Genomic DNA, 26,486 nt, shown 5'->3' on the forward strand with positions numbered 1-26,486 from the left:
AAACTTCTGGGATTGTCAGAGCACAGGATTTTGCTCTGACGCAGACCAAAGGGGATTCAGGTGGTTCAGGGTTATATGACTGTTCTAGTAACAATGAAAACATCGCTTTTGTAAATATTAATTAAATAATCGCATCTTCTGAATCTTCGCTATTAACCCGTCGCCGACCTGAAGTTTAAACCAATGACCACAGAAAGAGATGCACAGAGTTATTAAAGGGGCATTATCTGTAATTTTGTCAGCAAAAATTGAATTCAATGAAAATTGCTCCATATTATACAATTCAGTAATTTAAAAGCAGTATGCAATTATTTCATACACGTTTAAACCTCCAAACAGGCACACAAATATGTGATTTTGGTGATTGAATAATCATTGTCTTGCAAGACAATAATTCTTCCTTATATGAAAGGTGAAGATAACAAACAGCGATCAATCTCATAACACCTCTAAGCAATACAAAATAGATAGTTGGGCAAACACGGAGCCCTGGACACACCAGAGGTGGGATCAGTTGCTTAGGAGTAGTAAGCATCCCCTCTCAACCGGTCAAACCCGCCGTGAGCCCTATATCTTGATCAGATAAACGGAGTTATCCGTAATCAAAATCAGTGTGCCAAGAACGGCCTAACAATCGGTATGAAACACGTCAGACAGCATTTGACCCAATGATAGGTTGTATTGGCAAACTAGATCGTTATAACGACCATAGAATTAGCGAAATGTTGACTTTAAACGAGACGGTTGGAACCCCTGCATCATCAACTTGTTTGTCAGTAGCCTGCTTCGATTTTAAAAACTGACTATACCCAGAACACGCTCTTGCATATCGAATCAGATGAGATATATAAACACCATATGCAGGTGATAATGGAATATTGCTACATACATATGGGAAGTTGACGATGGAGAAGCTGAAATCATCCCGTTTGTCATACAGTTGAGTTGATAGTTTGCCGTTCATTAATTCTACTTTCAATACAATATCTAAGTATGAAGCAGAAGTGGGCGACTCTGTGGCGTCTTTTTTTTCGAGTTGACTGGGATATGAATCGACATATGAATGAAAATTATTATTGTTAATAGATAATACGTACGTCGTTGATATATCTAAAAGTCGAATTGAAGGCCACAGCGAGAGATTTCTTCTCACGTAGAGGTTTTTGAATAAATTCTGTTCCATATATATATTTCTTTACCCTATATAAACATTTCTATACTATTAAGATAAAAAGATTGCCATCACTTTAACTTTTCAAGGAATAAAAGCGTTTGATTTAAATATGCTTTGTGTTTTTATTTTCATTCTGTTTATGCGTTTTATCAGTGAAATTAAGTTAGGTCCTATCTACGATTCAAATCTCTTTTAGTGAAAAATGACTCGGGTAATTTCTGTTGAATTTGATTGAAAATTTTATCGAGTTCTGCTTGCTATAATTTTGTGGAGCTCTTCTTCTGTTATTTTTTCCGATTGTAGCTAGAGATCTGCTTCCTACAATTTTATAGAGGCTGTTTGATTTATTCATACATCAGACACTTTAAATAAGGTTTGGACCCGGGCCTTTTGTGCCATACATTCCTTACTTTAACGTGCAAAAGGAAATAAGTTCAATGTATTTCTCGTAAATGCATGGCTTTTTATGTCTATTGTGCCTTCTTTTCAAAGGAAATTACCCGAGGCTAGCCCTCGTAACTACATTGGGCGAGGGGTTCCGATTGTTATCGCAGAGAAAGCAATCGGAACGCATTGGTGCGAATCAAACGCACCGCACAAAACAACACACAAAGCATTGTGACAGGTGCTTTGAGTTGAATGACGGAGTGTGGCGTGAGGTTCAGGGAAACGTTAACCAGAAAGTGGATACAGGGAAACAGGGATTTTATAAATGTTGGAGTCGACGAGGAGCACGAGATATACAGAATAAGCCGAGGTACCCCAAACAATACTAAACTATATATAGCTCTAGACAGAGACGGATATCGCACCGATCAGCTGTTTCTCAATAACAACATTGCTGTTATAACCCGAACTACTGCGTGTTCTAATGAATGAGTTAGTTATCTCCATTGTAAGTGTTGCTAATCAACACATTCTTCTGCTGGTGTTACAGTGTATCTCTAATGGAAAGTACTAATTAATGACTAGTTCAATAACAGGTAACAGAATAGTATGTCAGTACTAATTAATGACTAGTTCAATAACAGGTAACAGAATAGTATGTCAGTACTAATTAATGACTAGTTCAATAACAGGTAACAGAATAGTATGTCAGTACTTATTAATGACTAGTTCAATAACAGGTAACAGAATAGTATGTCAGTACTAATTAATGACTAGTTCAATAACAGGTAACAGAATAGTATGTCAGTACTAATTAATGACTAGTTCAATAACAGGTAACAGAATAGTATGTCAGTACTAATTAATGACTAGTTCAATAACAGGTAACAGAATAGTATGTCAGTACTTATTAATGACTAGTTCAATAACAGGTAACAGAATAGTATGTCAGTACTAATTAATGTCTAGTTCAATAACAGGTAACAGCATAGTATGTCAGTACTACAGGGCTTGAAGCTAACTTTTTATGTCACCAGTCCAGCCGGACTGATGGGGTATAATTTTAACCAGTCCGCAGAAAAAATTACCAGTCCAACAGTTTTCCAGAATTAATCAAATATATTTTGTTAAAATGAAATTTAACTCATTATGCCTTAGACAATATTGCAACACTTAAATGTGGAATTTATATTTACGAATCAGATTCGTCCGGTTGATTAAACAGATCGAAGCATGCCAAATGTGTATGAAATTTCATATAATTAAGTATATTTTCCAAAATGATGCTAATTAGAAAATTAACCAGTCCCATCAGACTGACTAAAACAAATGTCAGTCAGTCCGCCAGACTTTTAACCAGTCACAGACTGACGGACATATGTTAATTTCGAGCCCTGTACTAATTAATGACTAGTTCAATAACAGGTAACAGCATAGTATGTCAGTACTAATTAATGACTAGTTCAATAACAGGTAACAGAATAGTATGTCAGTACTAATTAATGACTAGTTCAATAACAGGCGTGTTATTTTAATTAATAGTATGATCTATAACAGAATATATTATACACCAGCTGTATACTAGTATGTCAGTAGCTGCAGCGCCGGCTATCCGTGGGATACACAGTTTTGGTTTTAACTTGCTTATAATTAAATAGGAATCAAAATCAACAAGATTTAAGTTAAAGGTGACAGTTTCTGAATTGTTCTGGTAGTTTGAGTTTGCTTGCCATTGTTTGAGAGGTACGTTGGTAAAGCACCTGACTATAGAGATACCGTGGGCCCAGGTTCAAATCCTGGTCTGGTGATTTGCAATCTCTCATCCTGTTGATCAGATATTTAGTGTCATGATCGGCCCCAGGAACTGACAACTGGTGAGTATGTCTGCCTGGAGAGTCAGGATTTAGGGATCACTCAGATTATTGTGGAAAGAGTTCAATCGCTGGTGTCAGGTAGCTCAGATGCTAGAACACATGAAAAGAAAATCAGGACATCTAGCCTCCTGTGTTCAAATCTCTGTCTCGTCCATTTTGTTGATCCTTCCTGTTACAATTGTTGACTCAGATACAAGTCAATTTAAAAGCACTTATGCTTGTAAAATATCTATAGACCCAATACAATGTGTGTGACAAATGTAACAATTTCAGTATTTTTTTAATACATGTTTTAGGGCCCTAATGAACACAGACCATGGCAGGGGGTGTGTTTCATGTAGAATTCGGAATTAACGACACCGTGCTCACGCGAGCGCTAGAAAACAGGAAGTACTCCGCGGCTGAAGCAATCATCCGAGATAACACCAACCCATCGTATCTCGATGAAGGTATGATCGTGCTGGTGTTACGAAATGGAATTTATTGTGTATAATGTTACTGTACAACACTTAAAGGTATGATCTATCGTGCTGGTGTAACAAAATAAAATTTATTGTGTATAATGTTACAATACTTGAAAATAATGTATTGACATCATATATATTCCTAGTTGTCGAATCTTTCAGCATTAATTGAACTCTCTCTGTGTGTATCGTACAATTATTTCTTTGTGTATAAGTTGTCACCAGGGAACCTATCTACAGTAAAAACAGTTATAGCGAGCCTACAAGGCAAGTAAAAACAGTTCATTATTACCAAATTTCATTATATCCAATTGATTGTTATTTTCCTCTTATAGGGGTTTCACTATTTCTGTATCAATATACATATATTATATTATGTTACAGGCTGCTACCAGAGAACCCCTCTGCTTATGTGTTGGTAATATTCTGTTACAGGCTGTTACCAGAGAACCCCTCTGTTTATGTGTTGGTAATATTCTGTTACAGGCTGTTACCAGAGAACCCCTCTGTTTATGTGTTGGTAATATTCTGTTACAGGCTGTTACCAGAGAACCCCTCTGCTTATGTGTTGGTAATATTCTGTTACAGGCTGTTACCAGAGAACCCCTCTGTTTATATGTCTTTGTGGTGTAGACGAAGAACAGCAAGCAGTCCGACCCAGAAATTTATACTTGGCCAGACTGCTGGTTGAAAATGGTGCCAACGTCAATTACAGAGTTCCCATGGTAACGCACACTGTACTAGTATTTGTAATTATTCCAAATTGTCACAGAGACTAACTTATGTTTTTACAAGGTGCCCAATAAATAGTATATTAATTCTGCCCCATAATTCGGCTATCTTTAACATGATGTTCAGATGGCTGGTCGCAGTAGCTGTGTGATTAGGGCAGTAAGTTGTGTTCTGTTCCTGATTTTGGGGACTGCTTCAAAGCTACATGTATGATGAGTGACTGTGTTTGTATGATGAGTGACTGTGCGTTTGTATGATGAGTGACTGTATGTTTGTATGATGAGTGACTGTGCGTTTGCTAAATGTATGATGAGTGACTGTACATTCGGATATCTTTGAGTTCAAGATAATGAAGTTTGACTGTATTAGCAGATGCATGTAATAATGACCCCTTTTGCTGTAGACATTTGGATCTGAGTATGAAGGTCCTGGGAAAAGTCCACTTGAACTGTTGACGGATTTCTACAACGATCTGACCAAACTCGTCCACCCCCACAGTAAGGAACTCTGGTGAGTAGGAAAAAGTCATCCACCCCCATAGTAAGGAGTTCTGGTTAGTAGGAAAAAACTCGTCCACCCCATAGTAAGGAGTTCTGGTTAGTAGGAAAAAACTCGTCCACCCCACAATAAGGAGTTCTGGTGAGTAGGAAAAACTCATCCACTCCTACAGCAAGGAACTCTGGTGAGTAGAAAAAACTCATCCACCCCCACAGTAAAGAATTCTGATGAGTAGGGAAAACTCGTTCATCACCACAGTATTGGAACTCTGGTGAGTAGAAAAAACTCATCCACCCCACAGTAAGGAACTCTGGTGAGTAGGAAAAACTCATCCACCGCCACAGTAAGGAACTCTGGTGAGTAGAAAAAAACTCATCCACCCCCACAGTAAGGAATTCTGGTGAGTAGGAAAAACTTGTTCATCCCCACAGTAAGGAATTCTGGTGAGTAGGGGAGGTGACATTAATGTCAGGTCTCTTTAATTATATGACCACAACCCCTCCCACCCATAAATAACTAAAACATGGGAAAATCATATAGAGTAATAATTTGATGTATTGTAGATTGAAATGTGTGGTAAATAATCTCATGTGTTGTAGATTGAAATGTGTGGTAAATAATCTCATGTGTTGTAGATTGAAATGTGTGGTAAATAATCTCCTGTGTTGTAGATTGAAATGCATGTGTGGTAAATAATTTGATGTATTGTAGATTGAAATGTGTGGTAAATAATCTCATGTATTGTAGATTGAAATGTGTGGTAAATAATCTCATGTGTTGTAGATTGAAATGTGTGGTAAATAATCACATGTGTTGTAGATTGAAATGTGTGGTAAATAATCTCCTGTGTTGTAGATTGAAATGTGTGGTAAATAATCTTCTGTGTTGTAGATTGAAATGTGTGGTAAATAATCTTCTGTGTTGTAGATTGAATTAATTAGTGTGTTATATATTTTTTGTAGGATTGAATTAATTAGTGTGTTATCTATTTTTTGTAGGATTGAATTAATTAGTGTGTTATCTATTTTTTGTAGGATTGAATTAATTAGTGTGTTATCTATTTTTGTTAGGAGTGCTCACCACAGCCAGTGGGATTTACAAAGTGATGTTGTGATAGGCCTCAATAAACAGTACCTCACTACTCCAGAGGAGGTAACCCAGCACGTGGAGGACCTCATCTTCATCATCATCGGTAAGTAGTCATCTAAATAATTATCTAACACCATTCTCACAAAGTAAACATCATCATGTCGTTTTCATCATCATCATCATCATCATCATCAGTAAGTAGTCATCTAAATAATTATCTAATAATGATAGCAACAGGTAACAGCACTTAATGACAACAGGTGATATCATATATAAATATTGGATGTAGTTGAGGGTAACATTGAAAATTTTCAACCCGAGAAAACCATTGTCAACCGAGGCGTAACCGAGGTTGACAATGGTTTCTCGAGGGGTGACAATTATCACAAATTAATCACATGCGTCTAATATATGCACGTATGGTTCGCTGTAGATTGTTAGCCGACGTCGTTTGAGCGTTTGTAATAAACATGAATACCCTCAACGATATTCGAAATATCGCATGACAGTGATTGATCAAATGTCAACAGACGTAAGTCTTTCTGCTTTGTTGTTTTTATAACATTCAGTATATTCAACATTCATAATAAAAATTATCACATGCGTAGAATTTATGCACCGACTGTTTGCCGTAGATTGTTAGACGACGTCGTTTGAGCATTTGTAATAGACGTAATTATACTTTCATGTAAAAATCTTGAATATTGATTGGTCGAGAAGCATTTGAAAAAACATCATTGTTACCTTCTGAGAACACAAAGCATGCGCTCCAGGGCGATAGTATCTAACAACTGGTAACAGAACGTACTTGACAACGGGTGATATTATAAGAATTATCACATGCGTCAAATTCATGCTCGTACGGCTCGCCGTAGATTGTTAGACGACGGTGTTTGAGCGTTTGTAGTAATCGGGAATACCCGCATCGATATACGAAAATTAATGTACATGTAGCATGACAGTGATCAAATGTCAACAGGTGGAAGTCTTTCTGCTTTGTTGTTTATCGAACATTCAGTATAATAAAACAAATATTGCATGTAGTTGAGGGTAACATTGAAAATTTTCACCCTGAGAAAACCGTTGTCAACCGAGGCATTTCAGTTTTCAATGTTACTCTCATGCAATATTTATATGATATCTTGGAGGGTGTGGATATCAACACCCTGACGGGTTAGAGGGTATTACTTATCAACATGGTTTTTTTCAACTGTTTATCGGCAATCTGATTCCAGCATTTTACATGAAAGTATAATAAAAGTACACATGCAATATTAAATATCAATGATATTTATAATGAAAATTCAAATGTGAATAATGAAAAATTGTAGTACTGCAGGGCTCGAAATTAACATATGCCCGTCAGTCTGTGACTGGTTAAAAGTCTGGCGGACAGACTGACATTTGTTTTTGTCAGTCCGATGGGACTGGTTAATTTTCTAAAACATAATTTTGGAAAACATGGTTATGGAATTTGGCATTCCTCTCTAGATATCAGATGAACCAGATTAGTAATATAATTCTTACATAAGTTTTACAATATTGTCTGAGGCATATCAAGTTGTTGAAATTATACCTTATCAGTCCGGCTGGACTGGTGAAATAAAGGTTAGTTTCAAGCCCTGTATAATAACACAGTTTTGTGCTAGGTGTACTGATATGTGATTAATGATAAACTGTAGTATTATAACACAGTGTCGTCTAGCTAGCTAGGTGTACTGATATGTGATTAATGATAAACTGTAGTATTATAACACAGTGTTGTGCTAGCTAGTTAGGTGTACTGATATGTGATTAATGATAAACTGTAGTATTATAACACAGTGTAGTCTAGCTAGGTGTACTGATATGTGATTAATGATAAACTGTAGTACTATAACACAGTGTTGTGCTAGCTAGCTAGGTGTACTGATATGTGATTAATGATAAACTGTAGTATTATAACACAGTGTTGTGCTAGCTAGGTGTACTGATGTGTGAATAATGATAAACTGTAGTATTATAACACAGTGTTGTCTAGCTAGCTAGATGTACTAATATATGATTAATGATAAACTGTAGTATTATAACACAGTGTTGTGCTAGCTAGCTAGGTGTACTGATATATGATTAATGATAAACTGTAGTATTATAACACAGTGTTGTGCTAGCTAGTTAGGTGTACTGATATGTGATTAATGATAAACTGTAGTATTATAACACAGTGTTGTGCTAGCTAGCTAGGTTTACCCATATGTGATTAATGATAAACTGTAGTATTATAACACAGTGTTGTGCTAGCTAGCTAGGTGTACTGATGTGTGATTAATGATAAACTGTAGTATTATAACACAGTGTTGTGCTAGCTAGGTGTACTGATATGTGATTAATGATAAACTGTAGTATTATAACACAGTGTTGTGCTAGCTAGCTAGGTGTACTGATATGTGATTAATGATAAACTGTAGTATTATAACACAGTGTTGTGCTAGCTAGCTAGGTGTACTGATGTGTGATTAATGATAAACTGTAGTATTATAACACAGTGTTGTGCTAGCTAGGTGTACTGATATGTGATTAATGATAAACTGTAGTATTATAACACAGTGTTGTGCTAGCTAGCTAGGTGTACTGATATGTGATTAATGATAAACTGTAGTATTATAACACAGTGTTGTGCTAGCTAGTTAGGTGTACTGATATGTGATTAATGATAAACTGTAGTATTATAACACAGTGTTGTGCTAGCTAGCTAGGTGTACTGATATGTGATTAATGATAAACTGTAGTATTATAACACAGTGTTGTGCTAGCTAGCTAGGTGTACTGATATATGATTAATGATAAACTGTAGTATTATAACACAGTGTTGTGCTAGCTAGTTAGGTGTACTGATATGTGATTAATGATAAACTGTAGTATTATAACACAGTGTTGTGCTAGCTAGCTAGGTGTACTGATGTGTGATTAATGATAAACTGTAGTATTATAACACAGTGTTGTGCTAGCTAGCTAGCTAGGTGTACTGATGTGTGATTAATGATAAACTGTAGTATTATAACACAGTGTTGTGCTAGCTAGCTAGGTGTACTGATATGTGATTAATGATAAACTGTAGTATTATAACACAGTGTTGTGCTAGCTAGGTGTACTGATATGTGATTAATGATAAACTGTAGTACTATAACACAGTGTTGTGCTAGCTAGCTAGGTGTACTGATATGTGATTAATGATAAACTGTAGTATTATAACACAGTGTTGTCTAGCTAGCTAGGTGTACTGATATGTGATTAATGATAAACTGTAGTATTATAACACAGTGTTGTGCTAGCTAGCTAGGTGTACTGATATGTGATTAATGATAAACTGTAGTATTATAACACAGTGTTGTGCTAGCTAGGTGTACTGATATGTGATTAATGATAAACTGTAGTACTATATAACACAGTGTTGTGCTAGCTAGCTAGGTGTACTGATATGTGATTAATGATAAACTGTAGTATTATAACACAGTGTTGTGCTAGCTAGCTAGGTGTACTGATATGTGATTAATGATAAACTGTAGTATTATAACACAGTGTTGTGCTAGCTAGCTAGGTGTACTGATGTGTGATTAATGATAAACTGTAGTATTATAACACAGTGTTGTGCTAGCTAGCTAGGTGTACTGATATGTGATTAATGATAAACTGTAGTATTATAACACAGTGTTGTGCTAGCTAGCTAGGTGTACTGATATGTGATTAATGATAAACTGTAGTATTATAACACAGTGTTGTGCTAGCTAGGTGTACTGATGTGTGATTAATGATAAACTGTAGTATTATAACACAGTGTTGTGCTAGCTAGCTAGGTGTACTGATATGTGATTAATGATAAACTGTAGTATTATAACACAGTGTTGTGCTAGCTAGGTGTACTGATGTGTGATTAATGATAAACTGTAGTATTATAACACAGTGTTGTGCTAGCTAGCTAGGTGTACTGATATGTGATTAATGATAAACTGTAGTATTATAACACAGTGTTGTGCTAGCTAGGTGTACTGATATGTGATTAATGATAAACTGTAGTACTATATAACACAGTGTTGTGCTAGCTAGCTAGGTGTACTGATATGTGATTAATGATAAACTGCAGTATTATAACACAGTGTTGTGCTAGCTAGCTAGGTGTACTGATATGTGATTAATGATAAACTGTAGTATTATAACACAGTGTTGTGCTAGCTAGCTAGGTGTACTGATGTGTGATTAATGATAAACTGTAGTATTATAACACAGTGTTGTGCTAGCTAGGTGTACTGATATGTGATTAATGATAAACTGTAGTATTATAACACAGTGTTGTGCTAGCTAGGTGTACTGATGTGTGATTAATGATAAACTGTAGTATTATAACACAGTGTTGTGCTAGCTAGCTAGGTGTACTGATATGTGATTAATGATAAACTGTAGTATTATAACACAGTGTTGTGCTAGCTAGGTGTACTGATATGTGATTAATGATAAACTGTAGTACTATATAACACAGTGTTGTGCTAGCTAGCTAGGTGTACTGATATGTGATTAATGATAAACTGCAGTATTATAACACAGTGTTGTGCTAGCTAGCTAGGTGTACTGATATGTGATTAATGATAAACTGTAGTATTATAACACAGTGTTGTGCTAGCTAGGTGTACTGATGTGTGATTAATGATAAACTGTAGTATTATAACACAGTGTTGTGCTAGCTAGCTAGGTGTACTGATATGTGATTAATGATAAACTGTAGTACTATAACAGTGTTGTGCTAGCTAGGTGTACTGATATGTGATTAATGATAAACTGTAGTACTATATAACACAGTGTTGTGCTAGCTAGGTGTACTGATATGTGATTAATGATAAACTGTAGTATTATAACACAGTGTTGTCTAGCTAGGTGTACTGATATGTGATTAATGATAAACTGTAGTATTATAACACAGTGTTGTCTAGCTAGGTGTACTGATATGTGAATAATGATAAATTGTAGTATTATAACACAGTGTTGTCTAGCTAGCTAGGTGTACTGATATGTGATTAATGATAAACTGCAGTATTATAACACAGTGTTGTGCTAGCTAGCTAGGTGTACTGATATGTGATTAATGATAAACTGTAGTATTATAACACAGTGTTGTGCTAGCTAGCTAGGTGTACTGATATGTGATTAATGATAAACTGTAGTACTATATAACACAGTGTTGTGCTAGCTAGGTGTACTGATATGTGATTAATGATAAACTGTAGTATTATAACACAGTGTTGTGCTAGCTAGGTGTACTGATATGTGATTAATGATAAACTGTAGTATTATAACACAGTGTTGTCTAGCTAGGTGTACTGATATGTGATTAATGATAAACTGTAGTATTATAACACAGTGTTGTCTAGCTAGCTAGGTGTACTGATATGTGATTAATGATAAACTGTAGTATTATAACACAGTGTTGTGCTAGCTAGCTAGGTGTACTGATATGTGATTAATGATAAACTGTAGTATTATAACACAGTGTTGTCTAGCTAGGTGTACTGATGTGTGATTAATGATAAACTGTAGTATTATAACACAGTGTTGTCTAGCTAGGTGTACTGATATGTGATTAATGATAAACTGTAGTACTATAACACAGTGTTGTGCTAGCTAGGTGTACTGATATGTGATTAATGATAAACTGTAGTATTATAACACAGTGTCGTCTAGCTAGGTGTACTGATATGTGATTAATGATAAACTGTAGTATTATAACACAGTGTTGTCTAGCTAGCTAGGTGTACTGATATGTGATTAATGATAAACTGTAGTATTATAACACAGTGTTGTGCTAGCTAGCTAGGTGTACTGATATGTGATTAATGATAAACTGTAGTATTATAACACAGTGTTGTGCTAGCTAGGTGTACTGATATGTGATTAATGATAAACTGTAGTACTATATAACACAGTGTTGTGCTAGCTAGCTAGGTGTACTGATATGTGATTAATGATAAACTGCAGTATTATAACACAGTGTTGTGCTAGCTAGCTAGGTGTACTGATATGTGATTAATGATAAACTGTAGTATTATAACACAGTGTTGTGCTAGCTAGGTGTACTGATGTGTGATTAATGATAAACTGTAGTATTATAACACAGTGTTGTGCTAGCTAGCTAGGTGTACTGATATGTGATTAATGATAAACTGTAGTACTATAACAGTGTTGTGCTAGCTAGGTGTACTGATATGTGATTAATGATAAACTGTAGTACTATATAACACAGTGTTGTGCTAGCTAGGTGTACTGATATGTGATTAATGATAAACTGTAGTATTATAACACAGTGTTGTCTAGCTAGGTGTACTGATATGTGATTAATGATAAACTGTAGTATTATAACACAGTGTTGTCTAGCTAGGTGTACTGATATGTGAATAATGATAAATTGTAGTATTATAACACAGTGTTGTCTAGCTAGCTAGGTGTACTGATATGTGATTAATGATAAACTGCAGTATTATAACACAGTGTTGTGCTAGCTAGCTAGGTGTACTGATATGTGATTAATGATAAACTGTAGTATTATAACACAGTGTTGTCTAGCTAGGTGTACTGATGTGTGATTAATGATAAACTGTAGTATTATAACACAGTGTTGTCTAGCTAGGTGTACTGATATGTGATTAATGATAAACTGTAGTACTATAACACAGTGTTGTGCTAGCTAGGTGTACTGATATGTGATTAATGATAAACTGTAGTATTATAACACAGTGTCGTCTAGCTAGGTGTACTGATATGTGATTAATGATAAACTGTAGTATTATAACACAGTGTTGTCTAGCTAGCTAGGTGTACTGATATGTGATTAATGATAAACTGTAGTATTATAACACAGTGTTGTGCTAGCTAGCTAGGTGTACTGATATGTGATTAATGATAAACTGTAGTATTATAACACAGTGTCGTCTAGCTAGGTGTACTGATATGTGATTAATGATAAACTGTAGTATTATAACACAGTGTTGTGCTAGTTAGGTGTACTGATATGTGATTAATGATAAACTGTAGTACTATAACACAGTGTTGTGCTAGCTAGGTGTACTGATATGTGATTAATGATAAACTGTAGTATTATAACACAGTGTTGTGCTAGCTAGCTAGGTTTACCCATATGTGATTAATGATAAACTGTAGTATTATAACACAGTGTTGTGCTAGCTAGCTAGGTGTACTGATATGTGATTAATGATAAACTGTAGTATTATAACACAGTGTTGTGCTAGCTAGCTAGCTAGGTGTACTGATGTGTGATTAATGATAAACTGTAGTATTATAACACAGTGTTGTGCTAGCTAGCTAGGTGTACTGATATGTGATTAATGATAAACTGTAGTATTATAACACAGTGTTGTGCTAGCTAGGTGTACTGATGTGTGATTAATGATAAACTGTAGTATTATAACACAGTGTTGTGCTAGCTAGCTAGGTTTACCCATATGTGATTAATGATAAACTGTAGTATTATAACACAGTGTTGTGCTAGCTAGCTAGGTGTACTGATGTGTGATTAATGATAAACTGTAGTATTATAACACAGTGTTGTGCTAGCTAGCTAGGTGTACTGATATGTGATTAATGATAAACTGTAGTATTATAACACAGTGTTGTGCTAGCTAGCTAGGTGTACTGATATGTGATTAATGATAAACTGTAGTATTATAACACAGTGTTGTGCTAGCTAGGTGTACTGATATGTGATTAATGATAAACTGTAGTATTATAACACAGTGTTGTGCTAGCTAGCTAGCTAGGTGTACTGATGTGTGATTAATGATAAACTGTAGTATTATAACACAGTGTTGTGCTAGCTAGGTGTACTGATATGTGATTAATGATAAACTGTAGTATTATAACACAGTGTTGTGCTAGCTAGGTGTACTGATATGTGATTAATGATAAACTGTAGTATTATAACACAGTGTTGTGCTAGCTAGCTAGGTTTACCCATATGTGATTAATGATAAACTGTAGTATTATAACACAGTGTTGTGCTAGCTAGCTAGGTGTACTGATGTGTGATTAATGATAAACTGTAGTATTATAACACAGTGTTGTGCTAGCTAGGTGTACTGATATGTGATTAATGATAAACTGTAGTATTATAACACAGTGTTGTGCTAGCTAGCTAGGTGTACTGATATATGATTAATGATAAACTGTAGTATTATAACACAGTGTTGTGCTAGCTAGCTAGGTGTACTGATATATGATTAATGATAAACTGTAGTATTATAACACAGTGTTGTGCTAGCTAGCTAGGTGTACTGATATGTGATTAATGATAAACTGTAGTATTATAACACAGTGTTGTGCTAGCTAGCTAGCTAGGTGTACTGATGTGTGATTAATGATAAACTGTAGTATTATAACACAGTGTTGTGCTAGCTAGCTAGGTGTACTGATGTGTGATTAATGATAAACTGTAGTATTATAACACAGTGTTGTGCTAGCTAGCTAGGTGTACTGATATGTGATTAATGATAAACTGTAGTATTATAACACAGTGTTGTGCTAGCTAGCTAGGTGTACTGATATGTGATTAATGATAAACTGTAGTATTATAACACAGTGTTGTGCTAGCTAGCTAGCTAGGTGTACTGATGTGTGATTAATGATAAACTGCAGTATTATAACACAGTGTTGTGCTAGCTAGCTAGGTGTACTGATATGTGATTAATGATAAACTGTAGTATTATAACACAGTGTTGTGCTAGCTAGGTGTACTGATGTGTGATTAATGATAAACTGTAGTATTATAACACAGTGTTGTGCTAGCTAGCTAGGTTTACCCATATGTGATTAATGATAAACTGTAGTATTATAACACAGTGTTGTGCTAGCTAGCTAGGTGTACTGATGTGTGATTAATGATAAACTGTAGTATTATAACACAGTGTTGTGCTAGCTAGGTGTACTGATATGTGATTAATGATAAACTGTAGTATTATAACACAGTGTTGTGCTAGCTAGCTAGGTGTACTGATATGTGATTAATGATAAACTGTAGTATTATAACACAGTGTTGTGCTAGCTAGCTAGGTGTACTGATATGTGATTAATGATAAACTGTAGTATTATAACACAGTGTTGTGCTAGCTAGGTGTACTGATATGTGATTAATGATAAACTGTAGTATTATAACACAGTGTTGTGCTAGCTAGCTAGCTAGGTGTACTGATGTGTGATTAATGATAAACTGTAGTATTATAACACAGTGTTGTGCTAGCTAGGTGTACTGATATGTGATTAATGATAAACTGTAGTATTATAACACAGTGTTGTGCTAGCTAGGTGTACTGATATGTGATTAATGATAAACTGTAGTATTATAACACAGTGTTGTGCTAGCTAGCTAGGTTTACCCATATGTGATTAATGATAAACTGTAGTATTATAACACAGTGTTGTGCTAGCTAGCTAGGTGTACTGATGTGTGATTAATGATAAACTGTAGTATTATAACACAGTGTTGTGCTAGCTAGGTGTACTGATATGTGATTAATGATAAACTGTAGTATTATAACACAGTGTTGTGCTAGCTAGCTAGGTGTACTGATATATGATTAATGATAAACTGTAGTATTATAACACAGTGTTGTGCTAGCTAGCTAGGTGTACTGATATATGATTAATGATAAACTGTAGTATTATAACACAGTGTTGTGCTAGCTAGCTAGGTGTACTGATATGTGATTAATGATAAACTGTAGTATTATAACACAGTGTTGTGCTAGCTAGCTAGCTAGGTGTACTGATGTGTGATTAATGATAAACTGTAGTATTATAACACAGTGTTGTGCTAGCTAGCTAGGTGTACTGATGTGTGATTAATGATAAACTGTAGTATTATAACACAGTGTTGTGCTAGGTGTACTGATATGTGAATAATGATAAACTGTAGTACTATAACACAGTGTTGTGCTAGGTGTACTGATATGTGAATAATGATAAACTGTAGGTCATGGAGGAGATATAAATATCTGTGATGAAACCAAAATGACGCCGCTGCACCGCACCGCCACTTTGTCTGTCGACACCCACCTGTTCAAAGTTCTCTGTGAAAACGGAGCGAACATAAACGCGCTGGACTGTCGCGGGAACTCCCCCCTCCTGGCAATGTGTGACGTGTTAGGGACCGAGGACTACGATTTCTTCGAGGACTGGTCCACGACGAGCGATGACACGTATGAGGACACGAACACCACGTTTTCTGTGCAGCACGATTTCTTGGATTATATGTTGTCACTGAAAAACATTCAGGTACGGCTGAGCCAGGAAAGCGTGGGAACGTACCTGTGCACAGGGGCTTGCTCTGGTGCTGTAAAAAAAATCATAAATCATATTGTTTTAATGAGAACAGACGGCCCCTGTGATGTGTGTAGATTAACAGTGTTGGTATGTGAATGGCACATTTTCCTACATTAAACTAAATATTTGTTCTCTATTTTGAATTTTTAAAATTCTTTATTTTTCACAATTTTTTTTAGTGAAATTCATGTGATGAAATGTCCTAGCTTGCTCTTTGAGTTTATTAATTCAAGCATTTTGAAGATCTCATTAAACATTCACACATATAGAACCCTTATGCACTTTTTTGGGATAATATGATATATTTAATACTGTCTATATTATAAGATCATAAATGTACTGCTCAACTGATGATATTTATATAACTCTTTAATGTGACGGATGAATTTCCTCGACAAATTCTGCGTTTTTCGTTCTAGCCATCATCAAATACACATCTATTGTAGCAGTTTGTAATACTGCAGTGACTATAATGTTGGAAATCAGGGCCGTCACAGCACTCTTTGGTACAGGAACTGGGTCAAATCATTGTTGTTGTTTTTATAAATTGGGAATTATGGTTTACAGCATGCATGTCTAGTTTAAAACATTCGAATAGCAAAACAATCATTTTAACATTTTTTGAGTAAGTTTATGGATTTTTATTCCCAACCATGCAGTTTACGTAATACAATATATTTTCAATTTGAAGTTGAACTGTATATATATTTATACAGGTGAACATCAGCAATAATCGGGGTCAGACAGCTCTGTTCCACAGCGTGCTGAGGGGGGACGTGCTGGCTTGTCAGAAACTGCTGAAGGCAGGGGCGGATCCCGCAATTAGGGGAACGGTTTGGGAAACCAGGAAACGCAAAAGGTTTATCAGAATTATTACTGTGTGTGTCATAGACTGCTAAGGGGTCTAGTTGTAATCAGAGAGGTTATGTGTCATAGACTGCTAAGTTGTAATCAGAGAGGGTGTGTGTCATAGACTGCTAAGTTGTAATCAGAGAGGCTGTGTGTCATAGACTACTAAGTTGTAATCAGAGAGAGGTTGTGTGTCATAGACTGCTAAGTTGTAATCAGAGAGGTCGTGTGTCATAGACTGCTAAGTTGCAATCAGAGAGAGATTGTGTGTCATAGACTGCTAAGTTGTAATCAGAGAGAGGTTATGTCATAGACTGCTAAGTTGTAATCAGAGAGAGATTGTGTGTCATAGACTGCTAAGTTGTAATCAGAGAGAGGGTGTGTGTCATAGACTGCTAAGTTGTAATCAGAGAGAGGGTGTGTGTCATAGACAGCTAAGTTGTAATCAGAGAGAGGTTATGTGTCATAGACTGCTAAGTTGTAATCAGAGAGAGATTGTGTCATAGACTGCTAAGTTGTAATCAGAGAGAGGGTGTGTGTCATAGACTGCTAAGTTGTAATCAGAGAGAGGGTGTGTGTCATAGACTGCTAAGTTGTAATCAGAGAGAGGGTGTGTGTCATAGACTGCTAAGTTGTAATCAGAGAGAGGTCGTGTGTCATAGACTGCTAAGTTGTAATTAGAGAGAGATTGTGTGTCATAGACTGCTAAGTTGTAATCAGAGAGGTCGTGTGTCATAGACTGCTAAGTTGTAATCAGAGAGAGATTGTGTGTCATAGACTGCTAAGTTGTAATCAGAGAGGGTCTGTGTCATAGACAGCTAAGTTGTAATCAGAGAGAGGGTGTGTGTCATAGACTGCTAAGTTGTAATCAGATAGGGTGTGTGTCCTAAACTGCTAAGGGCCGGTCTAGTTGTAATCAGAGAGGGTGTGTGTCATAGACTGCTAAGGGGTCTAGCTGTAATCAGAGAGGTTGTGTGTCATAGACTGCTAAGGAGTCTATTTGTAATCAGAGAGGGTGTGTGTCATAGACTCCTAAGGGGTCTAGTTGTAATCAGAGAGGGTGTGTGCCATAGACTGCTAAGGGCCGGTCTAGTTGTATCAGATAGGGTGTGTGTCATAGACTGCTAAGGAGTCTATTTGTAATCAGAGAGGGTGTGTGCCATAGACTGCTAAGGGGTCTAGTTGTAATCAGAGAGGGTGTGTTCCATAGACTGCTAAGGGGTCTAGTTGTAATCAGATAGGTTGTTTGTGATAGACTGCTAAGGAGTCTAGTTGTAATCAGAGAGGGTGTGTGTCCTAGACTGCTAAGTTGTAATGAGAGAGGGTGTGTGTCATAGACTGCTAAGTTGTAATCAGAGAGGGTGTGTGTCATAGACTGCTAAGTTGTAATCAGAGAGGGTGTGTGTCCTAGACTGCTAAGTTGTAATCAGAGAGGGTGTGTGTCCTAGACTGCTAAGTTGTAATCAGAGAGGGTGTGTGTCATAGACTGCTAAGGGGTCTAGCTGTAATCAGAGAGGTTGTGTGTCATAGACTGCTAAGTTGTAATCAGAGAGAGGGTGTGTGTCATAGACTGCTAAGTTGTAATCAGAGAGAGGGTGTGTCCTAGACTGCTAAGGACCGGTCTAGTTGTAATCAGAGAGGGTGTGTGTCATAGACTGCTAAGGGCCGGTCTAGTTGTATCAGATAGGGTGTGTGTCATAGACTGCTAAGGAGTCTATTTGTAATCAGAGAGGGTGTGTGCCATAGACTGCTAAGGGGTTTATTTGTAATCAGAGAGGGTGTGTGCCATAGACTGCTAAGGGGTCTAGTTGTAATCAGAGAGGGTGTGTGCCATAGACTGCTAAGGAGTCTAGTTGTAATCAGAGAGGGTGTGTGTCCTAGACTGCTAAGGAGTCTAGTTGTAATCAGAGAGGGTGTGTGTCCTAGACTGCTAAGTTGTAATCAGAGAGGGTGTGTGTCCTAGACTGCTAAGTTGTAATCAGAGAGGGTGTGTGTCCTAGACTGCTAAGTTGTAATCAGAGAGGGTGTGTGTCATAGACTGCTAAGGAGTCTAGTTGTAATCAGAGATGGTGTGTGTCATAGACTGCTAAGGGGTCTAGCTGTAATCAGAGAGGGTGTGTGCCATAGACTGCTAAGGGGTCTAGTTGTAATCAGAGAGGGTGTTTGTTATAGACTGCTAAGGAGTCTAGTTGTAATCAGAGAGAGGTGTGTGTCCTAGACTGCTAAGGAGTCTAGTTGTAATCAGATAGGGTGTGTTTCATAGACTGCTAAGGGCCGGTCTAGTTGTAATCAGAGAGGGTGTGTGTCATAGACTGCTAAGGAGTCTAGTTGTAATCAGAGAGGGTGTGTGTCATATACTGCTAAGGGCCGGTCTAGTTGTAATCAGAGAGGGTGTGTGTCCTAGACTGCTAAGGAGTCTAGTTGTAATCAGAGAGGGTGTGTGTCATAGACTGCTAAGGAGTCTAGTTGTAATCAGAGAGTCTAGTTGTAATCAGAGAGGGTGTGTGTCATAGACTGCTAAGGAGTCTAGTTGTAATCAGATAGAGTGTGTGTCATAGACTGCTAAGGACCGGTCTAGTTGTAATCAGAGAGGGTGTGTGTCATAGACTGCTAAGGACCGGTCTAGTCACAGGGGCTAAGCCCGTTTTGGGCCCGAACTCCGTGATACCATAAATATAGAAAGGGGTCTAACTCTGACACAGATAAAAAATTAACCACTCGCTTCAAATGCCTAAAAAATCTTAAACTAGGTAAGCTATGCGTAATTTGTTGTTTTCCTTGCATAGATTAATGTTTTAACTACTTGCATGCCAGATTTCAAGTCACTGGTTCTTAAAATAACAAAGATATACGTCATCGTTCTCTCGATTTCACTTGTTTATTTTTACTAGAACATTTACCGGTCCAGGTCACGGAGTCGTTTCTCGCCTATGACAGCAGCGAAATTCAGACTAGTATGGAAGATTTCGGACCTGTCAATTAAAATTTCACATCAATTATACGCTACTTACTTCCTCATATTTTAATAATGTTCTTCGTGTAGACATTACACGACTTATTTTTCCTCAGCAGCATCAACTGTTGACAAGAGCTGCCATTTTAATGAATACACTAAATACCCGAAATGTCTAACACTTTAAAGAAGGGGAAAATGAGTAATAATAATCTAAATGAAATAGAATAAACAAAAACAAAAAATTAAAAAAGCCAAGAAATAATGTTCAATTTCCTTCTCTTAGTGCAATATCACAAGAATAATGTTTTGATCAGTTTTAAGGTATTTGAGATTTTAAGTCTATTTTAAGTATATTTATGGTATCACAGAGTTCAGGCCCAAAACGGGCTTAGCCCCTGTGGGTCTAGTTGTAATCAGAGAGGTTGTGTGTCATAGACTGCTAAGGGCCGGTCTAGTTGTAATCAGATAGGGTGTGTGTCATAGACTGCTAAGGGCCGGTCTAGTTGTAATCAGAGAGGGTGTGTGTCATAGACTGCCAAGGAGTCTAGTTGTAATCAGATAGGAAGAAAATGATACCCTATTAAGGCTAACCTCAATAAATTCTTTGTTTTATGTCCTTACCTGCTTGAATGGATATTTGTGGATATTTGCCAAGTAGAAACGTATAAAGAACCAAAAATTTGTGAATTTTAAGCCAAGAGTTTTGAGTTGATATGTGTTACATTTTTGGTGCAAATATGATTGATTTAAATTTTGGCTTTATCTTTCTTCCGTTAACAAGGGTAGTATTTTACCTTTCTTATTTGTTCAGTGGTGGGATAATTACACCAATAGTATTGTATCCAATTTTGTTCAGAATTCTTGATTTATTGTTTGCTCACTTGTGTAGCTTTCGGAAAAGTTACCTGATGTAAAACAGAACACCTTATGGATGTGTCTGGGTATTTAGTGGTTAACACTCTTAGCTTCTCACCACTGCGACCCGAGTTCGATCCCCATGATCGGCAGTGGTCATATTTGAGAGGATATCGTGATCACATGACACATGGGTTTCGTCAGGGTACTAGGGTTTCCTCCCACTTAAATGTCCCCTTCACATCAATACCTGAGACTAGAAATATATCAATATAAGTTGTAGACTTTTAGATCTTATGTGTTTTTGTCGTGAAATGAATACTTTACACACTTTTTGTTCAACCGAACTGTGTTTTCCCTACCTATGAAATTTAAGAATCAATTATCATATCTTTCAGTTTTTGAAAGCATATGAAACAACAGACCTTGAATGTCTTTTAAAATTTGCACCAGGATATTAAAAATTTGAAAGAAATATCTTATAATACACAAGTTTATATAGTTAACTCACAGTGATAAACTCCTTTCACATTCAATTTGGTACTACATGTATTTTCCAAAATCACTTTTCTTATCATATACACTGTTACGACGCTTATGTAAACATTAATTCACTCAGTGCCCAGACAGCAGTCAATGCACTTACAATTATATAGATCTAGATGTAGCTCGACAATTATATAGATCTAGATGTAGCTCAGCAATTATATAGATCTAGATGTAGCTCAGCAATTATATATATATCTAGATGTAGCTCGACAATTATATAGATCTAGATGTAGCTCGACAATTATATAGATCTAGATGTAGCTCGACAATTATATAGATCTAGATTTAGCTCAACAATTATATAGATCTAGATGTAGCTTGACAAGTCGTTAGATTTAATGACAGGTAGCATAATCAGAAATAACAAAATCTTTTTGTGTTGCAGGAAGCTCTCTCCAATCTTTGTATCGTTCTTGTCCATTCCACTCCAAAGAACCCTCGGCTTTCAGAACACTTATCATCTTCTAGCTCGCGCTCCTCAGCAATATTCCCACCTAGTGGATTCAGGTAATTATTTCAGGGGCTAGTGGATTCGGGTAATTATTTCAACATCTAGTGGATTCAGGTAAGTTTTTCAGAGATCAGTGGATTCAGGTAATGATTTTAGAAATTGGTGGATTCAAGTAATTATTTCAGGGGCTAGTGGATTCAGGTAATGATTTCAGAGATCAGTGGATTCAGGTATTTATTTCAGAGATCAGTGAATTCAGGTAATTATTTCAGAGATCAGTGGATTCAGGTAATTATTTCAGAGATCAGTGGATTCAGGTAATGATTTTAGAAATTAGTGAATTCAGGTAATTATATCAGAGACTAGTGAATTCAGGTATTAAATTATATCGGGACATTTAGTGGATTCATGCAATTGTTTCCATTTAAGAGTGAATGAAATGCGATTTACAGTTGTGGAGACATATGTATGGGATCTCCTCGTTTGGTGACTTCAGCTGCAGGAGGAGGAAGACATTTACTTAGATCTGTGTATTAATTCACTTCCTGTCACTGTTTGTAGATAATTAAGGCGATCCATTATAGTATATTGTTTTGCTATTAACAAGGATTTTTTTCCTGCCACAGGTTACTTCAACAGGAAAGAAATAACTGAAGAAGTAAAGGAACTATTAGACAACGAATTTCCAGAATTTGAACATTTGAAGGTGGTGTCCGACAAACTGGTGAGGATGATGAGTGGTCAGACTACTGCTGGACTTCGTCAGCTGGCCACGCGGACAATCTTCCAACAAGTCTTTCTTCAAAGTACAAAGTCACTCGGAAAACTCTTGCCATCAAACTCTCTCAAAAGCTGTCTCCAGAACGCTGATCTCCGACAGATGGACGTCTACGATGAATACATCAATCTGGTTTTGAACCGGACCGTGCTCCAAGCTCTCGTCGTGCGACTGGGACTTCCCGGCGATTCTTTGATTAACTTTGAGGTTGAGCTTCTGGTACACCAGATGGCGAGTCGCTTTTCCGGGTATAAGGTTGTTCCACCGGAAAACCTGTATACCGGGGAGAGCGGGGAAAGTTCGGTGTCGGACGATAGCGATCTGGCGAGTAGCCAGGATGAGGGCGATTCTGATCTCGAGTACTGGTGAAAAACCCACCCTGATGTTGACAGAATTTCCCCGCCACCTACAGGATGTAGACCAGATAGAATTTCTACGTGTAAGAGCGTGTATGATGTATTTTCCCCAGTATGTATGAGTTATATCCTGGGTTGCTTTGGCTTTGGCGATTACAATATTTAGTTATTAATTAGTTTGTTATGAAGTAATGAAGTATGTTATTTAATCATGAAGTTGTGATTAGTACAGTCAAACCTTGTTATCTCGATCTTGATGGGACCGAGAAAAAACTTCGAGATATCCGAGTATTCGAATTATCGAGGGTAGAGAAAGAATAAGTGGTTGGGACTTCCGAATCACTTAGACATCACATATCCATGATTTTCGAGAGATCGGTGTTCAAGATATCAAAGTTCAACTGTACACTATGAAATTATAACTTTATAAGTTTAGTTAGTTATGTAGTACTTTACTGAGTTGTTGCAATGAAGTACAAAATATGTACTCTGTATGTTAAAGCTGCCCTCCGCGTCTCTCTTCCCGCCCTGTGACCCGATTAGGGAGGCAACATTTAGATAATTACAATATGTGATTCATTCCCTTGTGTTTCGAGTTCTGGATTTTTACACTGCTTATGTAGATTTTAATTTTATTTATTAATTCAAAATGTATGCTATTTATAAAGAAGACTATATATTGGTCAGTGCTGCTTTGATCAAGTTCACAGATAATGAATGCAACTTTGTATAATTTACTTATGTACTATGTACATTTCATGTGAATTTATACACGTGGTACTCTTTAACACCTGGTGTTATTTCTGTGTAGTGAAAAGTGACTCGCGGGATTTTCAGGCATGTTCCGTTTTGTTTGAAAACCATGCAAATATTGAGCAACATATTGAGCAAGATAATGACATACAAAAAATCACACATACAAATTAATACACTCACAGGATATTCTGGTGAAAATCATACAATTTTTTGTTAATACTGTATATAACTTTCAGTGATTTTTATGTGGTAATCGTGTCAATATTCGCATGAAAATGTTGCAATATTTATGCAACATTGAACTATGAAGAAACGGGAACATCAAAGCTTAATATAAAACATTATTTTGTATTTCCATGTTTTAGACACATAATACTGATAACATCATTTATAATGATGTCATTTTCTGTTAACTTTATTATTAGTCTTAATCCTGCTTAAAATCACACGATCATCATCTCCAGTCTGGAAATCCAGATTAAAATTAATGTTCGCATTACAAGACAGATCATGTTCACATGAATTCCGAACATATTTTGCATGAACACCATGTGAATATTTAATGCGAATAGCATGTGTTTTCATGTAGCCATCTCAATGACATGCAAAATATTCACGTGAAATTAATGCCATGAGAATCGCGTGAGCCACCTTTTCTTGTGCTATACCAGTGTTTTATTAATTACTGTGCGTCTGCTTATTTTAGTGTAATTAGATTTGATGGACTCGGAGCTGATGCGCTATTTAGCATAATGATGATTTAGCACTTCTTCAGTCTATGATGATGGATAGATAGAGAATTTCATGATTTAGTGCTTCTTCAGTCTATGATGATGGATAGATAGAGAATTTCATTTTTAAGTGTAACGATTTAGTGCTCTTACTTCACCGCTAAAGGTTCTAAAATTTGAATCCTGCTACAATAAGTACACATACTGTATTTGTAAGCGCTTAAACAGAATAACATGTTAATGTGAACAGAATAACATGTTAATTAATGTTCGAGATGTTTAGCTCACTACATTAGTGCTATTTTAATCATGAAGTTGTGTGACGGTCATTTTTACTGCTAAGTATATTACATTACAAGTATGTGTGAGAATTAAGTCAGTGGCACATATAGGGGTTACCACCCCCCCCCCCCCCATCCCCACCCCCGGAATTTTTTTTTAACAAAACCAGTTCCTTTAGGGGATGCTTCTGCACTTTTTTGATGTTAAACATTATTTTACTAAATGGAGTTGCACCCCCCTTTTTTAAAGATATTATCTACATCTCTGTCCTTGTACTTGTAGGTTATTTACGTGCTTGCTTGTTAGCACATATGATTCTATGAATCTCTTGCTGCAGATTGTCAAATTTGACTTGCGAGTCGGAAACAACATTCATAAAGTTTTAATTGTTATATTAATTTTATATTCCTCTATATATGCGGAGTCTTAATTATTTGATTTTTACTAATTGTCATATACTTCACCCCCACCCCCACCCCCACACATCTAAAAGCCAGGCTATCATCATTCTGTATATTCAAAATTACATGTACGAGTTTGTTTCACAGCTTTTTACATGAACATGTGTTCATGTTACAATGTACAAGAACTCTCAGGGGTGACATTTTGTGACAGTGTTCATCAACGAGAAACTGATCAGAGACTGCTGAACAGTGAAATTATTGCCTTCAATATGCTTATAGTTTATGTTGCTCAAATTATGTGACACACACCAGAAATGGTAGATCTATATTTTTCTTTTAGATCAAATCAGCCTCTGGTTCACTGAATAAATCAATGCACCACGCACACTACATTCCTTGAAAGGTCTTGTTTCGTATACACGAGAGCTGAAGTATTGTGCCCCCCCCCCCCCCACCTGCCACGAGTTGTTAATGCGTGTCCCCCCCCCCTTTACTTTCCTGCCACGAGTTGTTAATGTGTGCCCCCCTCCCCCACTTTCCTGCCACGAGTTAATGTGTGTTGTTGTACATGCACAAGGTTGCAATGTTGCTAGAATTCTTTTTGTGAATTTATCATGAAATGAGCACACAGTTGGCTAAGCTTTGTGCTTTACAGGAAGGATTTTTATGACATATGTGACTGTGTAACTTTTGTGAATATTTGTGTCGCATCTTATTTTCTAATGAAACAATATATTGGTACTAATCAGAATTTTAATGTATAACCCAGAGTGTTTATTTATCATGTTAATTATTCAATCATAAATCACCATGGCGATACAGGATGTACATGCTGTAAAACAGATGCAGCTTCTATTTATAGAACTAAGATATATACAAGACATACTTAAACATGTATTACTCCTGTAAAAGTAATAAATGGAATTTAATTAAATTTAGATCCTT

At 36.4% G+C, this 26,486-nt stretch overlaps 1 protein-coding gene across 2 annotated transcripts in view; it reads left to right on the forward strand.

Annotated features, from left to right (window-relative positions):
- Nucleotides 1-1,762: 1,762 nt before the first annotated feature.
- The window catches only part of LOC125677320 (uncharacterized), a 25,456-nt gene continuing 732 nt past the window's right edge, over nt 1,763-26,486 (forward strand). Inside the window, exons 1-9 of one of the 2 annotated variants that reach the window (XM_056159531.1) lie at nt 1,763-1,931; nt 3,732-3,884; nt 4,488-4,624; nt 5,035-5,141; nt 6,200-6,321; nt 16,225-16,526; nt 17,291-17,433; nt 22,169-22,290; nt 22,861-26,486. The exon at nt 22,861-26,486 is cut by the window's right edge and continues 732 nt beyond it. In XM_056159531.1, the coding sequence (XP_056015506.1) occupies nt 3,752-3,884; nt 4,488-4,624; nt 5,035-5,141; nt 6,200-6,321; nt 16,225-16,526; nt 17,291-17,433; nt 22,169-22,290; nt 22,861-23,381 (1,587 nt within the window). In that variant the 5' untranslated portion in view covers nt 1,763-1,931; nt 3,732-3,751 and the 3' untranslated portion in view covers nt 23,382-26,486. Of the gene's footprint in view, nt 1,932-2,033; nt 2,054-3,731; nt 3,885-4,487; nt 4,625-5,034; nt 5,142-6,199; nt 6,322-16,224; nt 16,527-17,290; nt 17,434-22,168; nt 22,291-22,860 lie in introns of those variants that run through there. The other variant, XM_056159532.1, reaches the window with a different exon arrangement.

The sequence above is a fragment of the Ostrea edulis genome, chromosome 3 (genome assembly GCF_947568905.1).
Source record: "Ostrea edulis chromosome 3, xbOstEdul1.1, whole genome shotgun sequence".
NCBI lineage: Eukaryota > Metazoa > Mollusca > Bivalvia > Ostreida > Ostreidae > Ostrea > Ostrea edulis.